Consider the following 21,137-nt stretch of genomic DNA (forward strand, 5'->3'; position numbering starts at 1 on the left):
TCTTGGCACATTAATTTTAACTTCGGATAACTCTGTTTACCTGATCAGGATATAGGGCTCACGGCGGGTGTGACCGGTCAACAGGGGATGCTTACTCCTCCTAAGCACCTGATCCCACCCTCTGGTGTGTCCAGGGGTCCGTGTTTGCCCAACTATCTATTTTTTATAGCTTATAGGAGTTATGAGATTGATGACTGTTCGTTATCTTCACCTTGCATGACTGTCACTTTATATCGATTTTGCATGATTCTGACAGACTAGTACTTAAATAAATATGCTTTAAAATTTGTATGTGAAAAGATTAAGAACGTTCTCTATGCGGATTTTTCGGTAGATGGATTGTATATTGTTTAACGTCCCTCTCGAGAATTTTTCACTTAGATTGAGACTGAATATTGGAGTTATAAAATATTGATTGTTGATGATCAAACTAAAATCAAATAACTACAGTCGTAGGTAACAAAACTGTGTCTATAGTGTGATAGGTGTTACTGTTAGATGTAGAGATTACTGTGGAGAGAAATATGTACATCTGGTTCATTTCGAAAATACTTATCACGGGCACCCGACCAGTTTAATCATAATGAATCCAAAAACAAAGAAAACAATGTGAATATTTTGTTATATTAAAAAGCAAACTCTATTTCCGCGAGGTAGTCCATGGGGTTGCTTGCCTGTATGAACAAATGATTGTGTGTATTTTGATGTACATATATTTATCATATCGATTACTGGTGAGCTGATTGTTATTGTGTAATTCACTATATATGTACATTTATTGGTTAGCCTAATGTTGAAATTATTGTATAAACACTTTGTGTAATGCGCTACATATGGATTAAGTACATCAATTAATGTTTGGTTAATTGCGGGCTCTCTGTTTGTATCATGTACTACAAAACAATGGATTATATTTATTGTTGTATTGAGTGAGTGTGTGTGTGTGTGTGTGTGTGTGTGGGAGGGTATATATGTGTAACTTACTGTGGATCAATTGATTGTATTTATTGAGATTGTGTTGATTATGTGTATGTGTAGTTTACTAACCACTAGAGAGAGCACATGCAGACACTCTGATGCGTCCAGGGGTTCGTGTTTGTCCAACTTTCAGTTTTGTATTCTTTTTGGTGTTTATGCAATTCATCACTCTTCGTTATATTCATGTTTTTATTGTTACCATTGGCCATATAACGGTAGCTGTCACTCTACGGTCATTAAACAAAGATTACATTTACTAGAAAAAGTCAAAGATATGCATATTGACTTCAGAAATAATTCTAGTACATTTGGATATAAAAAGTGTACAATATAATTTGTCAAATTTTCTGATTTCAGTATGTGAGTTATTTTTATCCACAGCTAGAACCAAAGTCAACCAACATGTGACCCATGAATACAGATGTACCATGACTTCTAGATATCTATCGGCTTCTCAACAGAACTTTACACGTCTGTCAATCATCAGCGTAGACTCAATAAGGTTAGTGTTAGAAGACATTCTGAGAAGTCAGATCGAACCAGCAGACCTAGAAAATGCCATCAATTCTTGTTCTTATTTGGGTGATAATCTTCGACCAGAGCAGAAGGCGCTTTGCTGTCTTCCCTCACCTGACTACAGCACATTTGATGTCTCTTTGTTATACACATTAATATGAAATTTGTGTCCGGTCTTCAAACAAACAAATAAATGGGGACAACCATCATCCAATTCGCAGTTGCGAATTGGTGACGACATTGAGCGCCTCCGAGTGTTTCGAAACGAAGTGTATGGGCATTGCGAATCTTCCAGTGTCAGTGATACATATTTCAAGTCACAATGGAAGGAGATAGAAACTATTTTACTGAGGGTACAAAAGTTTATGACGTCAAATGGGAACAACGTCGACTATATGAAAGAGCTTGCACAAATAGCGGATAAAGATATTGGGTGTGAAGACATGCTGAAATTCAGAATATTATTGGATGCAATGATAAAGCTAGAAAATGAAGGTAAGCAGATTGTCTTCCAGGTTTTATTCAAATCATTAGAGTTTAGAATATTTACATTTCTATTGTGAACGTCTCAATATGAGTAACATTCTCGACGGGACGTAAAACAAAGAAAACAAAGCTACCCTCATTCGTGGTGTGTAATTTATAAAAATTCCAACGTTTTCAACTTCTTTGAATTAAATAACATTTTTTATTAGAATCTATAAGAGTCGTCAATATATCCTTACGGAATTGAAGGATATTTGAAGTACATATGCAGCAGAGAAGCAGTACAAAATCCCAGCACACTATCAGTACAGCTCCAGCATTACTGCAAGTGTGCTGCATAACTTTTAAATGGAAGAATACATGGAAGCAGCGCAATTGCAACCTGTTTCAAATATGTAAATTAGAACTGCATTTGTACTGCAAAAAAAAGACTGCTGTGCAGTATATGCTGTTTTGCAACACATGTGCTGACAAGCAGTACAGTTGTCATATGTACTGCTCTGCAGTACATGATGATTTACAGTACAGATGTCATATCTACTGTTATCCAGTACATGCTGGCCTGCAGTACTACTTTAGTACTGCTAAGCAATACATCATACCAAATATAGACATCTGGTTTTCAGCACAGTTGCAACTTGTTTCAAATATTTGAATCAGGACTGCATTTGTACTGCAAAAAGACTGCAAAGCAGTACGCATACCAAATATGGACATTTGGTTTGCAGCGCACTTGCAGCCCGTTTCAAGTACTTAAATTAGGACTGCAGTTAGGCTGCAAAACTGCGCTACTTTAAAGCACAAATGTGTTCTATATAGTGCCTTAATTACTTTGCGGAAGATTTCAAAATGGAAAACAACAAATGTTCAATCTCAATTAGTGCATATATATTCAGGATTAAACTCATTAAACATCCATTGATAAATGTATACAAAGACCCTGGTTCATATAGAAACATGATTAACGATGTAGATCAGAGTATACTAAAATGAATAATAAAAATAACAAATACTATTTATATCTATAGTATGAATGTATTCAATTCAACTAGGCTCAATCCAATTCTGTTCATAATTAAGGTAAACTGTCATCAAGCAAAATAATAGTGCAATCAATTCTTGTACACACATATCGTAATCCATATTCCTTATGCGTCCTATTTCAACAATTTACCACCGATTTACCAGCGTTCATGGTCTCCACCCTCGCCTTGATTTAGGCCTACTGATTTTCAGTACTCAAATGACCACTAGTACCTGATAATTAAATGTTAACACATTTTGAGAACTACCTTAATGAAATTAAACATTTTGATATTAGAAGATATATTTGTAAGTTACGGATATCAGCTCATAAAACATAAAATTAATTATTGAAGTTGGTAGATATTCTAGTACTACTATAGGAATGAACGAATATGTAACAAATACAACTCCAGTTCATTAGCCCGATAGGTGATAAGATTCTTTTTTTGATTAAATGTGAAAAAGTGTGTTGATGAAAGAAAATCTTTTTGTGGTGCTATAGAAAAAAATTATTTTTGTTTTACTAAACTTAATGATGAACAAAAATTCATTAACACACACTGTATTATGTTCTGAGGAGCCATATATTCTAAATATAACTGGAACATGTATTTTGAACAATATATGACACTGTATTTTCATGTAACTATGTGTTATGTAATCACTTTTCTTTACTTGTATATGTATATGTACAGTATTTGTATATATTTCCGTGCTGCCCCTTGGGGACCCTTAATTGGAAAATAAATTATGCTCTATGTTCTATGTAATAAATATTATCACAGCAATCAATGTTTGTCTATGTCCTGACCAATGGCAATGGAATGCATGTTTACATTAGCCTAGGCCTATCTGTTTCCATAACACTTACCTAATAATGTCGGTGCACGTTGAAATGCATTTTTCATTACTTCGAAGTTGAATTAAATGTGTTTTATATGACTGCCCTGTTACACATTTGATCTTGCACAGACCTGGTCACAAATTGGTTAGCCATTCTAACATCAATACTCCAGTCGTTCATCTGCTTCAAATAAAAGCGCACAGCTCAGTGTTTCGGCGGAAATCAAAGAGTACCTCGATCGGCTAATTCCGTACTTCCTGTGTTTTACTGCGAGTACGATCTGCCGAGTTTTGCCGTTGAGTTGAATGCCTTAATGTTTTTTATTTTAATAGAAATATATTATTAATTATCAATTTTAATTTGAATATAAGAAACCAGCGTAAGCTGCACAAAGAGTTGATGGATTAAAAAAATGTAACAAACGGTTGCAAGTAATTTCATTGGGTAGTCATTTCACCCCCTATCCTTCACGCTTCGGTTTGTTTTTTAGGACACTGATGAAAAATCTTTTCGCTAGTTTGAAGCTCAAGAATTGTTAATGCAAATACCAATGTGTTCTGAAGTTGTTTGTTTAAACTTTGAGCGATTGAGCAATATATGTTTTATTGTGGAAACGGGGATATGACAACCGTGAAGAACAATGGCGGACGACGTAAACAAGATGTGGGCGTTGCTAGAAAACCAGTTGATGAGCCGTCTACAGTCAATTTAAAACTTGAAATGTAAGTATGCATTTATAAATAAAGTAAGAGCACACAATACATACACTAAAACGTTGAATTGGGGTCGAATGAATCCAACTGCCCTCACCACTTAAGAGCTATGCCTTGTGTTGTGTGTTGTAACCATGTCTTACTTAAAATAAAAATGTTTTGATTTGACCCTGAGATGAGCTTAGCGAAATAAGGACAAAGTATCGTCGTGAATGTATACCCAGTCATGAAAGTAGGTCTAGATCTATTTAAGAGGCACCATCCCTTTTGGTGGGTTGATTACATTTCTTCCGTTTTAGAAAGATGGTTATACAATGTTTTATATTATAATCGTGATACAAAATATGGTTAGCTACTGCTATAAGTATTAAATAAGTAGGCTTACATGTATTCAACCACCTTATGTTGAAAAGTAATACACTGGTCTGCCATTTCATGTTATATTATATTTTTCAGGAAATAAACCTACCAAGAACTGCAATCTCTTTGAAAGAGCTTTAGAATCCCCTATTCACATCGGACCTACCTTCAATAACTATGTGACACAGATGTATCAGTTCTTATAGGAAGGGATTACACAAATGCCTATTGACTGCTTTGAAGTTTTGCGTTTTCAAACCAGACTGAAAGTGAAACAATGATGTTTAATGAAACCTCAATTTTCTCTATATTCACTGCAAGGATGCAACCATCAACCTTGTTCACTCAGGCAATTTTGGATACTCATTGTTGAGGCCACAAAATTTTCTACATGATAAAACAACATAAACAATAAGTCACAATATACTAGGAAAGAATGTTGCATTTTTTTTTTAAGAATGACAATGATGAAGTGGTTTTAAATTGACGTGCTGGACATTGAATAATACTAAGCTCAAAACGTGATACCTTTCTTATATATATATATATATATATATATATATATATATATATATATTGATGCATGATTTTAAAAAAAAGCACAAAAACAGCACACATTGGGTCAGCTTTTAGTGCCAACATCACAATGATTAAGAAAATGCAGCATAAATGCAGCCCTGTAAGAATCTGTTTAAGATTTTGCAGTACAAGTTTAGTCATATTTCAGCACATAATCAGCCCATACAGTTTCCTGGTAAAACAAAGTAAACATTTTCCAGTGCACTTTGTGTACAGATGCAGTACAAAATCAGCATATGCTGCCTGGCAGTACACTATCCCATACTGTGCTGTATGTGTACTTCATATCTGCAGTTCAAATGAAGTGTACTACCAGCACCAAAGCTGCATATGCTGTAATGCCGTATGCGCTGCAATTCCGTAAGAGTAGGGAACACGGATATACATTTTACGAAACTTGTTCCCTAAAGTCTTTCCGGTGGGACAAAACGTTTATTAACAGTTGATATTATCATCAGTTTAGTACAATATCCCAGAATATTTACGCTTTAGCGGTTAGCAAAGAAACTGGGTACTTAAAGTTATGGTTATAATGAGTATACCGGTCTTAAAGTAAGGACCTCAATCTCAAATGGTGAAAATGCATTATCCCTTTCAAAGAGAAATTGTCATGATAAGGTCAAACCCTGCACATATATTGCGTATAACCCCACAATGTATGATGGACGTAACTGAAATAATGACCATTAAACTGAGATACTTAGAGATTTATATTTAGGTTGCTAATAAGTATACACTATATGCTGACGTTGTGGTAAGGTCATTCCATGAAGATTAAGATATAAGAATCGAATTATAGTTTGCTATAGTCTATTGATCTACAAATATTATAAATATTCATAAATCCACTTCATCCAGTACGACTCATTCAATCGTTACTTTATTAACATACATTTACCTTTCAAGCCCACGCGTATTTTTATTTCTTTGCAGCAAAGGTCCCGAAAATTGTATTACGAGATGCACAAAATATCATCTGCGGGGAAAATGCAAGCTTTGAAGTTAATGTTAAAAGTTCGTCAGCATCCGCGCCCTGGTCTGTCACTTGGCAAAGAGTGAAGGGGAACATCACCGAACAAATAGACATTAGTAGAGAAAAATACAGAGGGAGCAATAATAAACGACTGGTGATACAGAAGGTGTGCAAGGAAGACGAGGGTGAATACCAGGCTGTTTTGTCCCGAAGGGCGAGTAGAAAAGGCTTGAAACGGACAAGTAATTCCATCTTCCTGGAAGCAGCAGGAGGTAAACATCTAGTCCTGGTCTTCCAAAGATTTCAATTGCAAAGCAATTGGGGTGTCACATAATGTCCTAGCGTTTGAGAACTCCCTTTGATTTATAACATAATAACTTTTCTTTATTACGACTTTACATTTTAATTCACAAAACATACACAACAAAAGCACTGGTGTGATGTGTGGTCATCAGTGGTTTGTCCGTTGAAGGTCCTTAAGGTTCCCAAAGACTGAGGTGAAAGGCGAAGATAACGAATAGTGATCAATCTCATAACTCCTATAAGCAACACAAAATAGAGGGTTGGGCAAACATGGATCAATGGGTATACCAGAGTTGGGATCGGGAGCGTAGGAGGAGTAAGCATTCCCTGTCGATCGGTCACACCCGCTGTGATCCCTATATCGTGACCAAGTGACGTAGTTATCCGTAGTCAAAATTAGTGTGCCAATAAAGGTCTAACGATTGATATGAAACAAGTCAAAAACACCTCAGACAGCATTTGACCCAATGCTGGGTTGTATTGGCAAACTAAGTTGTTATAACGACCATAGAATTTGCGACATGCTGAGTTAAAGCGATACTGTTAAAACCCCTGTAACATCAACTTGTTTGTCAATAGCTTGCATCGATTCAAAAACTGATCATACACATAACAGGCTCTTGTGTATCGAATTAGTTGAGAGATATACACACAGATATAAACAAGGTCTTGCTTCATGCCACCTCTCTCCAATGACGAGGAGGTTCACTATTGTGCCCAATACTATGTATTCTGGATATATAACCGGTAATGGCGCCTGGGTATAAGCACTTAGCTACAAGATGAAGATCTGTCAATGCACATTATAATGTCAGTGTACATTTATGACTTACACTTACAATGCATAAATATGTATATTTGACGTAAAAATGCTTTACTACAGTTTACGTTTACACTAACAAGAGTTATTGGGAAACTTTGGGTATACACATAAAGAAACAGACAGGTTACCGTACAATTACTTCTTTTACACTTTTGAGGAACTCAAAATTAATAATGTGTACAGTTTGCATTATATGGTTTGCGAAATTCTGTAATTGGATGTTGTAGGATATAGGGCTCACGGCGGTTGTGACCGGTCGCCAGGGGATGCTTACTCCTCCTAGGCACGTGATCCCACCTCTGGTGTGTCCAGGGGTCCGTGTTTGCCCAACTATATTTTTTTGTATTGCTTATAGGAGTTATGAGATTGATCACTGTTCATTATCTTCGCCTTTCATAGTTACAGCTTTATATACATGTAATATTAAAATCAAACATAAATCGGGCTTACCTGGAAAAGTATGATCATAAATATATTTTTTTGAACAAGCTGAGTTGAAATACCTATACTGGTCTATCATGGATAATCAGAGAAGCGTGAAGACGTCTTTCGTTCAGGACTGCCGTGTCCAAACTGAAGCAAGGACTGAACAATATTTTAAAGATCCAGTGATTTCATGCATATAAAAATATTTAAATGTACCCGGTGAAAAATGTAGACTCACCACAGGTGAATACAATAAGCTTACCGTACGTGTTTGAGTAGGAATATTCATATAGATGTAGAATTTTAATGTGACTTGGAGTAATAGATGTCATTGGTCTTACGAAAGATACCATACTTATGTTTCTATACAGATGTGCCGGCCCTTCACAGATTGGAAGTCAGTACAGGATGGAGGGAATAAGGGTACATTACAAATACGAAGTCAGAGGTAACTCTCCAACTGTGAATCATATCGCCTGGACGAAAAACGGAGATCGTATACGCATCGATAACATGAAATACATTGGCGGGGATCTGAAAGACACGTGTCTGACCATTACGTCACCAGCACAAGACGATATAGGCCAGTACACCTGTACAATTGGCAATGCTGTGGGTGAAGTATCGGAGTATCTGTCATTAGGTAATGTATAGCGTATCTACTATCGTATAATTTCAAATTAATAAACAAACATTTCAATTCTCCCTGTACTTTCATCTTGGTCAAAGTTCTGGGAGAAAAAATACCATCATACTAAGTATTCAAATTTTAGTACACTTTTACTTTATTTTAAATATATATCATTGTTAAATCATCATGAGGGGCAGTTGAAAAGTTTTGAACATTTCTTAAAATTAAAACGCAGATATCAAAATATAATGTGTTGGTACAGACCCTGAAGCGTGCAATTGCACCTCGAAAGCGTTTCGTTTCGTTCCGTGCAGACCGTTCAGCGTTTCGTGCAAACCGTTCAGCGTTCCGTAAAGACCGTTCATCTTTTCGTGCAGACCGTTCACTGTTCCGCAAAGACCGATCACCGTTCCGTGCAAATCGTTTCGTGCAAGAATCGTTCCGTGCATGATTAAGCCACGCCCATAGAAACGTGCAGATCGTTCAAACCACGCCCTTAGAAACGTACAGACCGTGCAAGTCATGTAGGACAGGTAAACATTGTTGAAATTTGAGCAATTATTTCAAAATGTCTCTACAGTGAAAATCAGCAATTAATCGGGGAAAAACCCAGTTTATTATAAAACCAACGGGCAGAGAAAAATCCGATACCATTTTATCACCCTTGGTAGTTTCTATCAAGTGCAGTTCTAAGGTGAGCTCAACGAGGACGGAAACCTCGCGTAGAGTAAAAGGGCAAACCATGTAGATATCTGCCCGCGGTGATTTTGTTTGTTTTTGTTTTGTTTTTGGTTTTTTCTATATAGGAATAATTTATTGGTCTTGTTACATTTGTATGATCAAGTTTCTCTTTTTAGATATAAAATATTCAAAATTGTTTAGGACCTCCGTGACAGAGTGGTTAGAAGATCGCGCTCAAAATCACATGGTCTCACCTCTGTCGGCGCGGGTTCGAATCCCGCTCGCGCCGACAAGTGAGAAAGTTTCCCAGTTTACTTTCGGGAGGTCGATGGTATCTTCCCAGATACATTATATCTGGGTTCTCTCTTCCACCAATAAAAACTGGGCGCCACCAGATAACTGAAAAATTGTTGAGTGTGGCGGAAAAATATCAATCAATCAATCAATCAAAATTGTTTACCGGAACTGTCTGCATAATGCAAAGACCGACCTGTGTATAAGTAGTATATTCCACGCAAATTCCAAGGTGCTTTTTTTTACCACAATAGAGGTCAGCTAATCCGGGTATTTGAAATTAACATTCGTACAGAAGGTGTGAAAATCGGCGGGGGCATATGAAATATGACAAAAGAGGAGTTTATGTCTTTTGTTTCTCAAAAATGAATGCAGTTTTTCTATAGGTTTAAGATTGAGGAAAATGCAAATATCTAATTAAAAGTGGATGTTAGATCCGCTCGCATATATGTTGATCATTACAGAAGTTAGTCAGTATTTGTTTTATCTATTCATTTATATGCTTGATTTATTTCTCAGTGTATTTCAATCATATTTTGATGGTTTCTTTTTGTTTTGTATTTTCCCTTCTTATCCAAGGTGGCAGGTTCTTATTGACTGGCTAATACGATGTCTAGATGCAACCCCCCCCCCCCCCCCGCCCGAAAATATGTTCCAGTCTTACCTGATGAGAAGTTATTAAAATCATGTATCTGTCTTTGAGAAGAGGCCTGGAATATACTAATTGCACACGTGTTTTAACGGCACGCAGATTGAATGTACAAAAACGTCACAACATATGTGACTTATTCAATGAATTTAATTGAACAATGAATAAATAAAGTTGAATAATCAACATTCCATGACGATGCAATTCATGCATCTTTTCCCTTTATTTCCGAAGTTAAAAATATTCCAAAGTGTTCAAAAGTCATTTAACTATTCCTTAATTAAACTAACCCCAGGATGAAACAGATAATGCCGAAAAAAAATTAAAGTGTGCAGGCCATGCATATCGTTTCTTGCAAACCGTTTACAACCCTCTCCCCGCCCATATATGTTTCAATCCTTCCTGACGAGAAATTTCTTTAAAATCATTTTATTTGTTTTCATACACACGTGTATAAAATATATAGGTTTATTTAACATCTGTCTTTGGGAAGAGGCCTGGAATATACAAATTGCAAATGTATTTCAACGACACTCAGAATGAATGTACCAAAATAGCGAAACAGATGTGACCGTTTCAATGCAAGGTGAAGATAACGAACAGTGATCAATCTCATAACTCCTATAAGCAATACAAAATAGATAGTTGGGCAAACACGGACCCCTGGACACAATAGAGGTGATATCAGGTGCCTAGGAGGAGTAAGCATCCCCTGTTGACCGGTCACACCCGCCGTGAGCCCTATATCCTGATCAGGTAAACGGAGTTATCCGCAGTCAAAATCAGTCTGCCAAGAATTTAATAGAGCAATGAATTAATCAATAATTCGTGACGATACGACTTTTACATATTTTTCTTTTATTTCAGAAATTTAAAAAAAGTATCTATTTGATTTAATTTCAACGAGTTCATACATGTAAGTCATTGATATAATAAATTTACCGCGTCGTACATGAACAATCATTTTAAAATGAATCATTATCATTTCTTTCTCAACCTTTTTTTAATATCTAGCATACTGCCATTATACTGAAACTATTTGAACCAAATGATATCGATAAAATCAAAGCGTGTATTCCACGACTACCGCTTCATGCAGACCGTTTACAAAGCGTGCAAACCACGCCTACAAAGTGGTCAGCATTTCGTGTGAAGCGTTTCGTGCAACCCGTTCACCATTCCGTGCAGACCGTTCAGCGTTTCGTGCAAACTGTTCACCGTTCCGTGCAGAGTGGTGTTGTAGTACGCATCAGGGTCTGTATGTATGTAAACATCAGGAACTACGCGGGTAAGTTAAGGATTTCCTTATAGAATATCACAGTGCACTTTATGCCTTTACTTTTCCGAACTACCAATATATGACGTCATAATGGAAAATGACGTCAAGTAACTGCAAACTTGAGCTGTTATGACGGGGAGAGTGTAAAAAACTTTAGACCTTATTTCAAACTGCCTATAAGATGTCAGAACGTTATTGCAAAATTCACGTGTCTGAATTGTATTTTAATATCTTATATGTCCGAATATTCTAAAATAGTTTGTTTAATTACCCTTCATTGAAATTCAGCGTGTTGAAACTGCTTTCAAATAATATACTTCTGAAATGTACTCTGTTTTATACCAGTGATAAGAGGTAGAGATTATTATGTGTTTATTAAAGAGTCTAGCGCAGGCAATTTATGAGGATTCATTTGAGATCTTTTACGGAAATCGTAAGAGGAGTTTTCTACCCGAATCTTGCTTGGGAAAATGTGTGATGGTTTTGTTTGAATACAGATTACCCTCAAATGTGTAGGTAAGTGTGTCGGTAAGTTGAACTCTTCATGAAATACGTGTATTTTGTACGCAAGTAATACTGCCATTTTTTCCCAAGCATATTTCGGGTACACACGGATACGGTGAGTTCATTTATCAAACAAAAAGTTAAAAATAATTGTTAAATGAGCTGCGCTGAAGCGATTTATGTGAAACACTTCAAACAATTATAAAGGACCGTCACGTGATCAAAGAAGTCATGTGATGTCATAACAGATATGCTAATATATAGCCGAGAGAACCCTCTATATCAATTGTCTGTACTTAAGTGTAGAAATTACAAGTGAAAACCAAAAATCCACCTCGCAATCCAATGTATGTTTTTGAACACATTTCAAATTCCGGGAAGCCTTAACATAGCTGCGTAATTTGAGGGACATCGTATAGGAGAAAAGACTAATCTGTGTGCCAAGAACGGCCTAGCAATCAATATGAAACACGTCAGATAGCATTTAACCCAATGGCAAGTTATATTGGCAAACTAGAGCATTATAACGACCATGGGATTTGCGAGATGCAGAATTTAAAGGAGGCTTTGGAAACTCCTGTAACATCAACTTGTCTGTCAGTAGCCTGCCTCGATTTAAAATCTGATCATATGCAGAACAAAATCTTGTGTATCGAATCAGTTGAAATATATAAACATCTTATGCAGGTGATAAGGGCATTTTGCTACATAAATATGGGAAGTTGATGATGAAGAAGTTGAAATCATAAAGTTGAGTTGTTGGTTTGCCAGTAATATTTATTTCCAATGAATGTAGAATTAGAGTCAAGAAGACAATTTTTATCTTTTGAAGAACCCTTTCCTCTTAAAAACATAAACAGTCAACATTTCTCAAATTCGGTGTTCCTTATAACGATTTAATTTACAAAAAAAACCTTGTCATTACTTTAAATACTGTCTGACGTATTTAACTCTGTAATAGTGTGGGTTGTATAGGTATATAAACAACACAACACCAATGGTAGGGTTCAATAAGAGTTTGTATTCTTTTCTAATTAACTCTGAAATATATAACAAGAATATCACATATAATATATATCATGAATTAAAACATATAGTATAAAAATATCAACAAAGAAAACTCATTTGCTCAGCACAGTTTACAACCAAGAGTTATTCCCCTTAATAGTGCTTATAAAGATATATTTGAGTATTGATTACTATATGGTATAAATAATAAATAGATTTATCTTACTCAACTATTGCACTTAAGTAATCATAGACTAAATAATCAACTTGATAAGAATATTCAGAACTTATCATAATGCAAAGAATATACAAAAAAATGCAATGTCATACCTATGTGTGACACAGAGCCAAATTTCTAGTCAGGTCCAGAATATTCTATATGCTGGTAATAAATCTATATAGAAATAATGAAATATCAAATACTTGTGTGAAACTAATGTTACATTACTTATTCACACAAGGAAATCATAAAAAGTAAAAATAGCTGAATGCTACTCGAACACTCTGACATTCACACATAACATATTTAAACTACTACATTTGATTCAATCATGATTTATAGTTTTAATATACATTCATACTGATATACATTTTACTCTTTAATTGTAATTGATAACTTAAAGATAATGTAGAAATGCATATGATCACTCTTACTCAATTACCATCATAGAAAATGCATAAAATCTAACTATTCAGTAAATGCATTAATTCAAAGTAAGCACATGTACTTTGAATTATATATGATCATAAAAACTCAAAAGAAAGTCATATTTACTTACAGTCAAATTGTACTAGGAAAATCTTCTGGAAATCTTCTAGAAAACACTTCTATACACTTAGAAGACAATTCAAAATGTGAACAATAGCAAAGAGAGGGAACTTAGACAACCAATGAAATTGGAGAGTTCTATATTCTATAAATATTTACATGGTGCTATTACTGACCATTATGATCTCATAATCTATAAATAACTTTAGAGATATTTGCATATACTATTAAGTTGTACATAAAATAAATTAAAAGTAAAGACAACTTTTGTCATGTACTAATCTTCATAATCTAAATAATGAAACAATATATTTACTTTAGAAAAATATCACCCTGTCACAACTCCACTACATACTAATTTTCACTACAGATTTCACCGTTTACCTAATCAAGATAGAGAGTTCACAGTGGGTGTGAATGGTCACTATACGATTTCTACTCCTCCTACGCACCTGTTACTTTCTCTGGTGTTTCCCAGGATTCTGTGTTTGTCGTACTCCTAATTGTGTTAATTAAAAAGGAATTATGATTTATCTATATTACCCCTATCTTTGCTCCTTACGAAAATATTAACAGCTGTGAAGGAGAAACTTCAAACTTACTGTGCGACTACATCTACCAGAAATGGTGTAAAACAAATGTGGATTCTGAAAAATTCTAAAGAACTTATAGAAAAAGTGAAAGCCCAAAATTTTCCTCAGATCAACAGCATCAAAACCTATGATTTTTAACACTTAACACAACCATGCCTCACGATAAATTAAATATTAATCTTTATGACATCATAGACAGTTGCTTCTTCGACAAAAATGGAAAACGGAAATATTCATATCTAGTAATCAGTCATCCAAAAAGCTGCTTTTTAAAACACAACTCTGATTCCACGGATAAGTATTCTGAAGTTGAAATAGAAAATACCCAACAGTTCCTTATTGATAATATCTTCGTCGTCTTAAGTGCTCAGGTTTTCCAACAAAATGTTGGAATTCTGATAGGCACGAATTGTGCTTCTTTGTTGGCTGACCTGTTTTTATATTCATGTGAAGCAGATTTGATTCAGAAACTTCTACATGATCAGAAACAATACCTTGCTATGGCCCTCAGTTCGACATTTAAATATCTCGACGACGTTTTATCTATTAATAATAATAAATTTCATTCATGAAAGGCGAAGATAACGAACAGTGATTAATCTCATAACTCCTATAAACAATACAAAATAGATAGTTGGGCAAACACTGACCCCTGGACACACCAGAGTTGGGAGCAGGTGCCTAGGAGGAGTAAGAATTCCCTGTCGACCGGTCACACCCGCCGTGAGCCCCATATCCTGATCAGGTAAACGGAGTCATCCGTAGTTAGAATCAGTGTGCCAAGAACGGTCGAACAATCGGTATGAAACACGTCAGACAGCATTTGACCTAAATTATAGATTGTATTGACGAATTAGATCGTTATAATGACAATAGAATTTGCAAAATGCTGACTTCAATCGAGGCTGTTGAAACCCCTGTAGCATCAACCTATTTGTGAGTAGCTTGCCTCGATTTAAAAACGAACTGTACGGAGAACAAGCTGTTGCATATCGAATCAATTGAGGGAATATTGCTACATAAATATGGGAAGTTGACGATGAAGAAGCTGAAATCATCCCGTTTCAACGGTCTCGTTTAAAGTCAGCATTTTACAAATTATATGGTCGTTATAGAGATCTACTTTGCCAATACAATCTATCATTGGGTCAAATGTTATCCGATGGTTTTCATGCCAATTGTTAGACTGTTCGTGTAACACTGCTTTTGATCATGGATACCTCTGTTTACCTGATTAAAATATAGGACTCACGGCGGGTGTGACCGGTCGAAAAGGGATGCTTATTCCTCCTAAGCACCTGGTCCCGCTTCTGGCGTGTCCAGGGGTCCGTGTTTGATCAAGTATCTATTCGTATTGCTTATGGGATTTATGAGATTGATAACTGTTCGTTATCTTCACCTTTCATCTATGCTCGTTATCTTCTCCTTTTTATTTACTGTGTATTTCATAAGAAATATAATGACTCATTACAGTGTGTATACCGATTTTCTCATGGAATGATGTTTTAGAAGCATTTAAGTGTGTTTTGTTGGTGACGCGTTTGATGATACTTAGTATTGTGTTCTTAGCCTCGTAAATACAGTCAATATACATCGGTTAGCATTCATCAAAACCGAATCGGTATTTTGTCATTCCAGATGTACCTCGTGCAAAAATTTCCACCGAAAAGACAGTTTACTTTGGTGATGAGACCAAGATCAACTAAGAAATAACAGCTTGCCCCCATCTGGAAGAAGCTTCATGGGAGATGAGTTCTGATTCGGTGACATTTGAAACCATAGATGTGGATAAACATAGATATTTCGGAAGCAATAAAGATCCGAACAACCCAATTCTGATTTTTCCAAAGGCAAACTTCGATGACAAATTATATTATTGACTTGTTATAAGGAATATAATAGGACAACACGTCAGCAACATAGTCTATCTCAATGTGACAGGTGGTATGTATATCTATATCACATTTCGGTCGCATCTATCTGTTTTTGGGTTCCGAAACTTATTTTACTTCGTTGTATACAGTTTTAACTATTTTAGTTCGTTATGTTAGCTATTGTAGAGTTTGGGTAATTTAGGGATTTGTTAGATAAATATTTCATTATTTTCTATCGCAGATCCTCCGAATATTTCAAACAGCCATGTAACTAACATCAAGAAGCGTTCAATGACGTTGACATGTGAAATCTTCCTTTATGAGAACGGACCTCCGTTGCAAGAAATCTTGTGGATGAAAGATGGAACTGATATTGACATTGCCAGAAGTGGAGGGAAATATTTAGGAGGGAGTATTTCTGATCCGTCTCTAGTCATCTTAGATGTCAGCCAATTTGATAAAGGGTCGTATCAGTGTAAAGGCTCCAATGCTGTAAGATCCACTCTTGACAAAGTCATTGTATTAGGTAATCTAATCACCAATTACTCCTAACTCCTTCCTTACTGCTCCTAGTCATTGCATTAGGTAATCTAATCACCAATTACTCCTAACTCTTTCCCTACTCCCCCTAGTCATTGTATCAGGTAATCTAATCACCAATTACTCCTAACTCCTTCCTTACTGCTCCTAGTCATTGTATTAGGTAATCTAATCACCAATTACTCCTAACTCTTTCCTTACTCCCCCTAGTCATTGTATTAGGTAATATAATCACCAATTACTTCTAACTCCTTCCTTACTCCTCCTGGTCATTGTATTAGGTAATCTAATCACCAATTACTCCTAACTCCTTCCTTACTCCTCCCAGGTCCATGTGTACTCAACTATCTCTTTTGTATTCCTTATAGGAGTTATGAGAATAATCAATGTTCGCCATCTTCATATCATGGGTGATATTTTGCATACTTGTCTTTTATATGAATGATGTCCATAACTGTGGTTACTTCATTGTGTATCTAGAAAGTGTCTCATCACATTCACACTATTTCCCTGTGGACTAGTTAAAGTTCCTATATTGCATACCTTATTATTGCATCCATAGAGAAATGAGGTGCCCAGAGATCTTCTCGTTGTCGACGAAAAGAGGTCTTTAAAGCTAGATTGTTTGCATGATGATGATTTTTTTTTTCTCGACTCCTGACTCTCAATGACAAAATGGGGTTGTCTGAGGAAATAAAATGCTGACAGAGAAAATGGTTACCACCATTATTTATTTTAAAATCTGTGTCGCGATATTCTTTTATTAAGGTAGTTCCATCCTCATGTTACTTATCAATATTAATGGTTAAAAGTGGAAAAAACTTTTTTAATTTCCACTCAATATAGTTTAATTTAATTAATAACCAAAGAAAATATATATGTTGCCACCATTTTAAAGATGTCAGACATACAAAAACAGAAGTATACATCAACACCATAAAATCCACATTTTTGTTAAACAGAATAATAAAAATATATAAAAACTTGTTGAAATGATAAAAATTAAGTATCGACAGTTTTTTTTAAAATCCTAATTCATAAATATGTGTAGATTAATTGTGGTTATTGGGGAACTAATGTATAATAAACATCCAGTAGAGGAAGTTCCAGCATAGAAGTTATTGCCCTTGACAACATATTTTAAATCATGAATAATTGATTATCTACGGAAAATACAAACTTTTTCAGTATCAATAAATTACCAGATTATTTATTATATACATTATTACAGTGAATACAATTCCTCAGAAAGATATATTTCTAACATGCGCAGAGTTTAATTTATTAAAACTTTTGCAAAAACCTATGACATCACATGAGGATCGATCAACCGTTACACTCAACAACATTAGTCGCTTTACAGGTCAACTTCTCAAACGTTTTGGTACTAGTAAATTAATTTCTGCAATTCGATATTTTTTTTTAGATCGGGCACATGAAATCTGAAAAGAATTCATGAAAAATATATCTTAATGGAACATGACAATCTTTAATTTGGGTATACCTGTTTTTTGATTATGTACCAAAGCTGACTGTTTGATGTCTGTGCATATGCATATGACAATTTTTATAGGCAAGTGATGAAATTAACGTATCATTCCATGTAATAGATATTCCTGACATTGACGTTGAAGGTCCAGCTACACCGCAAAATGACGTACAAATCTTCACAGCAATTGTGAGGTCAATTCCAGCGCCAAGCAAAGCTCATTGGCTCGTGAAACCCGAGGGACAAAATGAGTGGATATCAATAAATATCAACAGTGACGAATATAGAGGGACAACAAACTCCCTCCCACAGCCTGTGTTAGTTGTCAAGAGTAAAAATCGAATAGAAAACCAGGGCTTCAAGATAGAAGTGACAAACTTTATTGGAACGAACACAAAACTAATACCAGGTATGTTATTATTATACGACGTACAAAATGGATCTGAAGTTTATCCACTGTGATTAATTAATGTCGATGAGGAATATTATTTGAGAATTCTGAAGAGACATTATTTGTTGAAATGCGCATCTTGTGCATCAAAATTGGTACTGTATAAGTTTTACATTATGACCCCTGGGTCGAGACCTCTGCTGGTGGACTGTTAGTCCCCGAGGGTCTCTACAGCCCAGTAGCTAAGTACTTCGTTACTAGCTTGAAGATACGGATGTATGTTTAATTGCTGTTATAAAATTTTGAAATTCATTTCAAAATTAAGGATTATCTCCCTCATGCATAGTTCTTATCCTTAGACGAATTTGATCTACTTTTTGACACTCTCTTTTTTCCCTAAAATAGCTCTTACAAGTTTATTGTCATTTCGGATTTCAAAAATGTCGGTTGAGCATCACTGAAGTGACATTATTTGTCGAAATGCGCATCTGGTGCATCAAAATTGGTACCGTATAAATTTTACATTATAAAGATTCCAAATGTACGACGGAACTATATCCGTTTTGTAACACACGGATATATGCGTTTTCTTCATTCAATCAATTGATATCCTCGGTAGAAGCTGTTTTATCCAATGTCGATACTTTTTAATTATTACTGGTTTTATTCAAAATTAACCTTGCTATAAATTTTCATTTCTTTTTGCATAAGGGATAGCTTGCAGTTAAAAATCATTGGCTTTCAATGTAGTTATTGCAATATGGTTGATAGGAAAATGTGAAAATAATGAACAGTAATCAATCTCATAGATCCCATAGAAATACAAAATTAAGAGAAGGGCAAACACATATCCCTGAACCTACCCGAGATGTTATCAGGTGCCTCGGAGGAGTAAGCACCCCTATTGATTGGTCACAAAGATTTTGATATCTGTATTGGTGTTTCATACCAATTGTTAAACCACTCTTTATACTGAATTCCTCTGCGAATTACTCCGTTTACCTTATCATTGAAAATATGAAGATAACGAACAGTGATCAATCTCATAACTCCTATAAGCAATACAAAATTAAGAGTTGGACAAATACAGACCCCTGGACATACCAAAGGTCGGATAAGGTGCATAAAAGAAGTAAACATTCTCTGTCGACCTGTCACACCCAACGAAAGCGCTACATTTCGATCAGCTAAATAGTTGATTTTTTGGATAAAAAAGCAACATGACAAATGTGATCAATCAAATGTTTTGCGAATGAATGCAATAAATGAAATCCAGGATGCTATTGAACTTGGTGAATAGTTACTTTCGGAAAATTACCCAATTAAATTACAGAGACTTTCATGTTGTAGTAGAAGAGCTTTACTTGTGAGTTCCATCTCCATAAGCAGCTGTCGTATATGTTAGTGATATGGGTCAGAATCTGCTAAACTAAATCACAAAAATCAACTGGGTTTACAATTATTGACAGGAAAATACAACAATAACTGATTAATACCGTACAATAAATATACAACATCAGTGTCCAGGTGAATTCAAACCTAATCAAAGTAATAAACGTAGTCCTCAATTGAATATCTAGTTAGAAATAATTAATTCCTAGTGCTTAGTATCGCATATTCCACAGTGTATTTATACTAAAAATGAAGTTTCCAGACCATCCATGAAAGACACTATTGCATAATCTTTAAGCAAATCAAGTGTAACCTAATTTAGCCTAACTCGATCTAAAATTGAGAGATAAAAACAGCTCATGCAGGTGATAATGGAACAGTGCTACAGGTGGGAAGTTGACGATGGAGGTGCTGAAATCACCAAATGTTCGATACACACGAGCTTGTTTTGCGTATGGTCAGTTTGTAAATCAAGTTGGTGGTTCAGGGGTTTCAACTGTCTAGTCTAAATCAGTATTTCGCAAATTTTATGATCGTAATAATGATCTAGTTTCCCAATACAATCTATCTTTAGGTAAAATGCTATTTGACGTGTTTCATACCGATTGTTAGGCCGTTCTTGACACACTAATATTGTCTACTGATAACTACATTTACCTGAACAAGAGATCGGGTTCACAGCGGGTGTGAATGGTCGGCAGAGGATGCATACTCCCCCTAAACACCTGCTCCCACCTCTAGTATATCCAGGGGTTCGTGTTTGCCTTACTCTTAATTTTGTATTTATTATATAAATCATGGTATTTATACCTCGCTACAAAAGCAAACATAATATGCAATTTTTTACGTAAACCTGAACGTCGTTAAAATTTGACAATGTGGTTGTTTATGTCATTGATCATTTTAGTGTTTTGTATTTCTTATTTGGATTTAACCTTGTTTTCACGTTGTGTGTTTTTGTGTGTGCTTGTGTGTATGTGCGTGTGTATAAAATTGTAGTTGTATGTTGTTAGAAA

General features: G+C 35.3%; 1 protein-coding gene across 1 annotated transcript in view; it reads left to right on the top strand.

Annotated features, from left to right (window-relative positions):
• The first annotated feature begins 1,341 nt into the window (after positions 1–1,341).
• LOC125674433 (uncharacterized) overlaps positions 1,342–21,137 on the top strand; it is a 26,108-nt gene continuing 6,312 nt past the window's right edge. The window contains exons 1-5 of the mRNA XM_056161100.1: positions 1,342–1,989; positions 8,399–8,670; positions 16,074–16,379; positions 16,551–16,835; positions 18,460–18,746. Of these exons, the coding sequence (XP_056017075.1) occupies positions 16,601–16,835; positions 18,460–18,746 (522 nt within the window). The 5' untranslated portion in view covers positions 1,342–1,989; positions 8,399–8,670; positions 16,074–16,379; positions 16,551–16,600. The remainder of the gene's footprint in view (positions 1,990–8,398; positions 8,671–16,073; positions 16,380–16,550; positions 16,836–18,459; positions 18,747–21,137) is intronic.

Source organism: Ostrea edulis, chromosome 3, assembly GCF_947568905.1.
Source record: "Ostrea edulis chromosome 3, xbOstEdul1.1, whole genome shotgun sequence".
Lineage (NCBI taxonomy): Eukaryota > Metazoa > Mollusca > Bivalvia > Ostreida > Ostreidae > Ostrea > Ostrea edulis.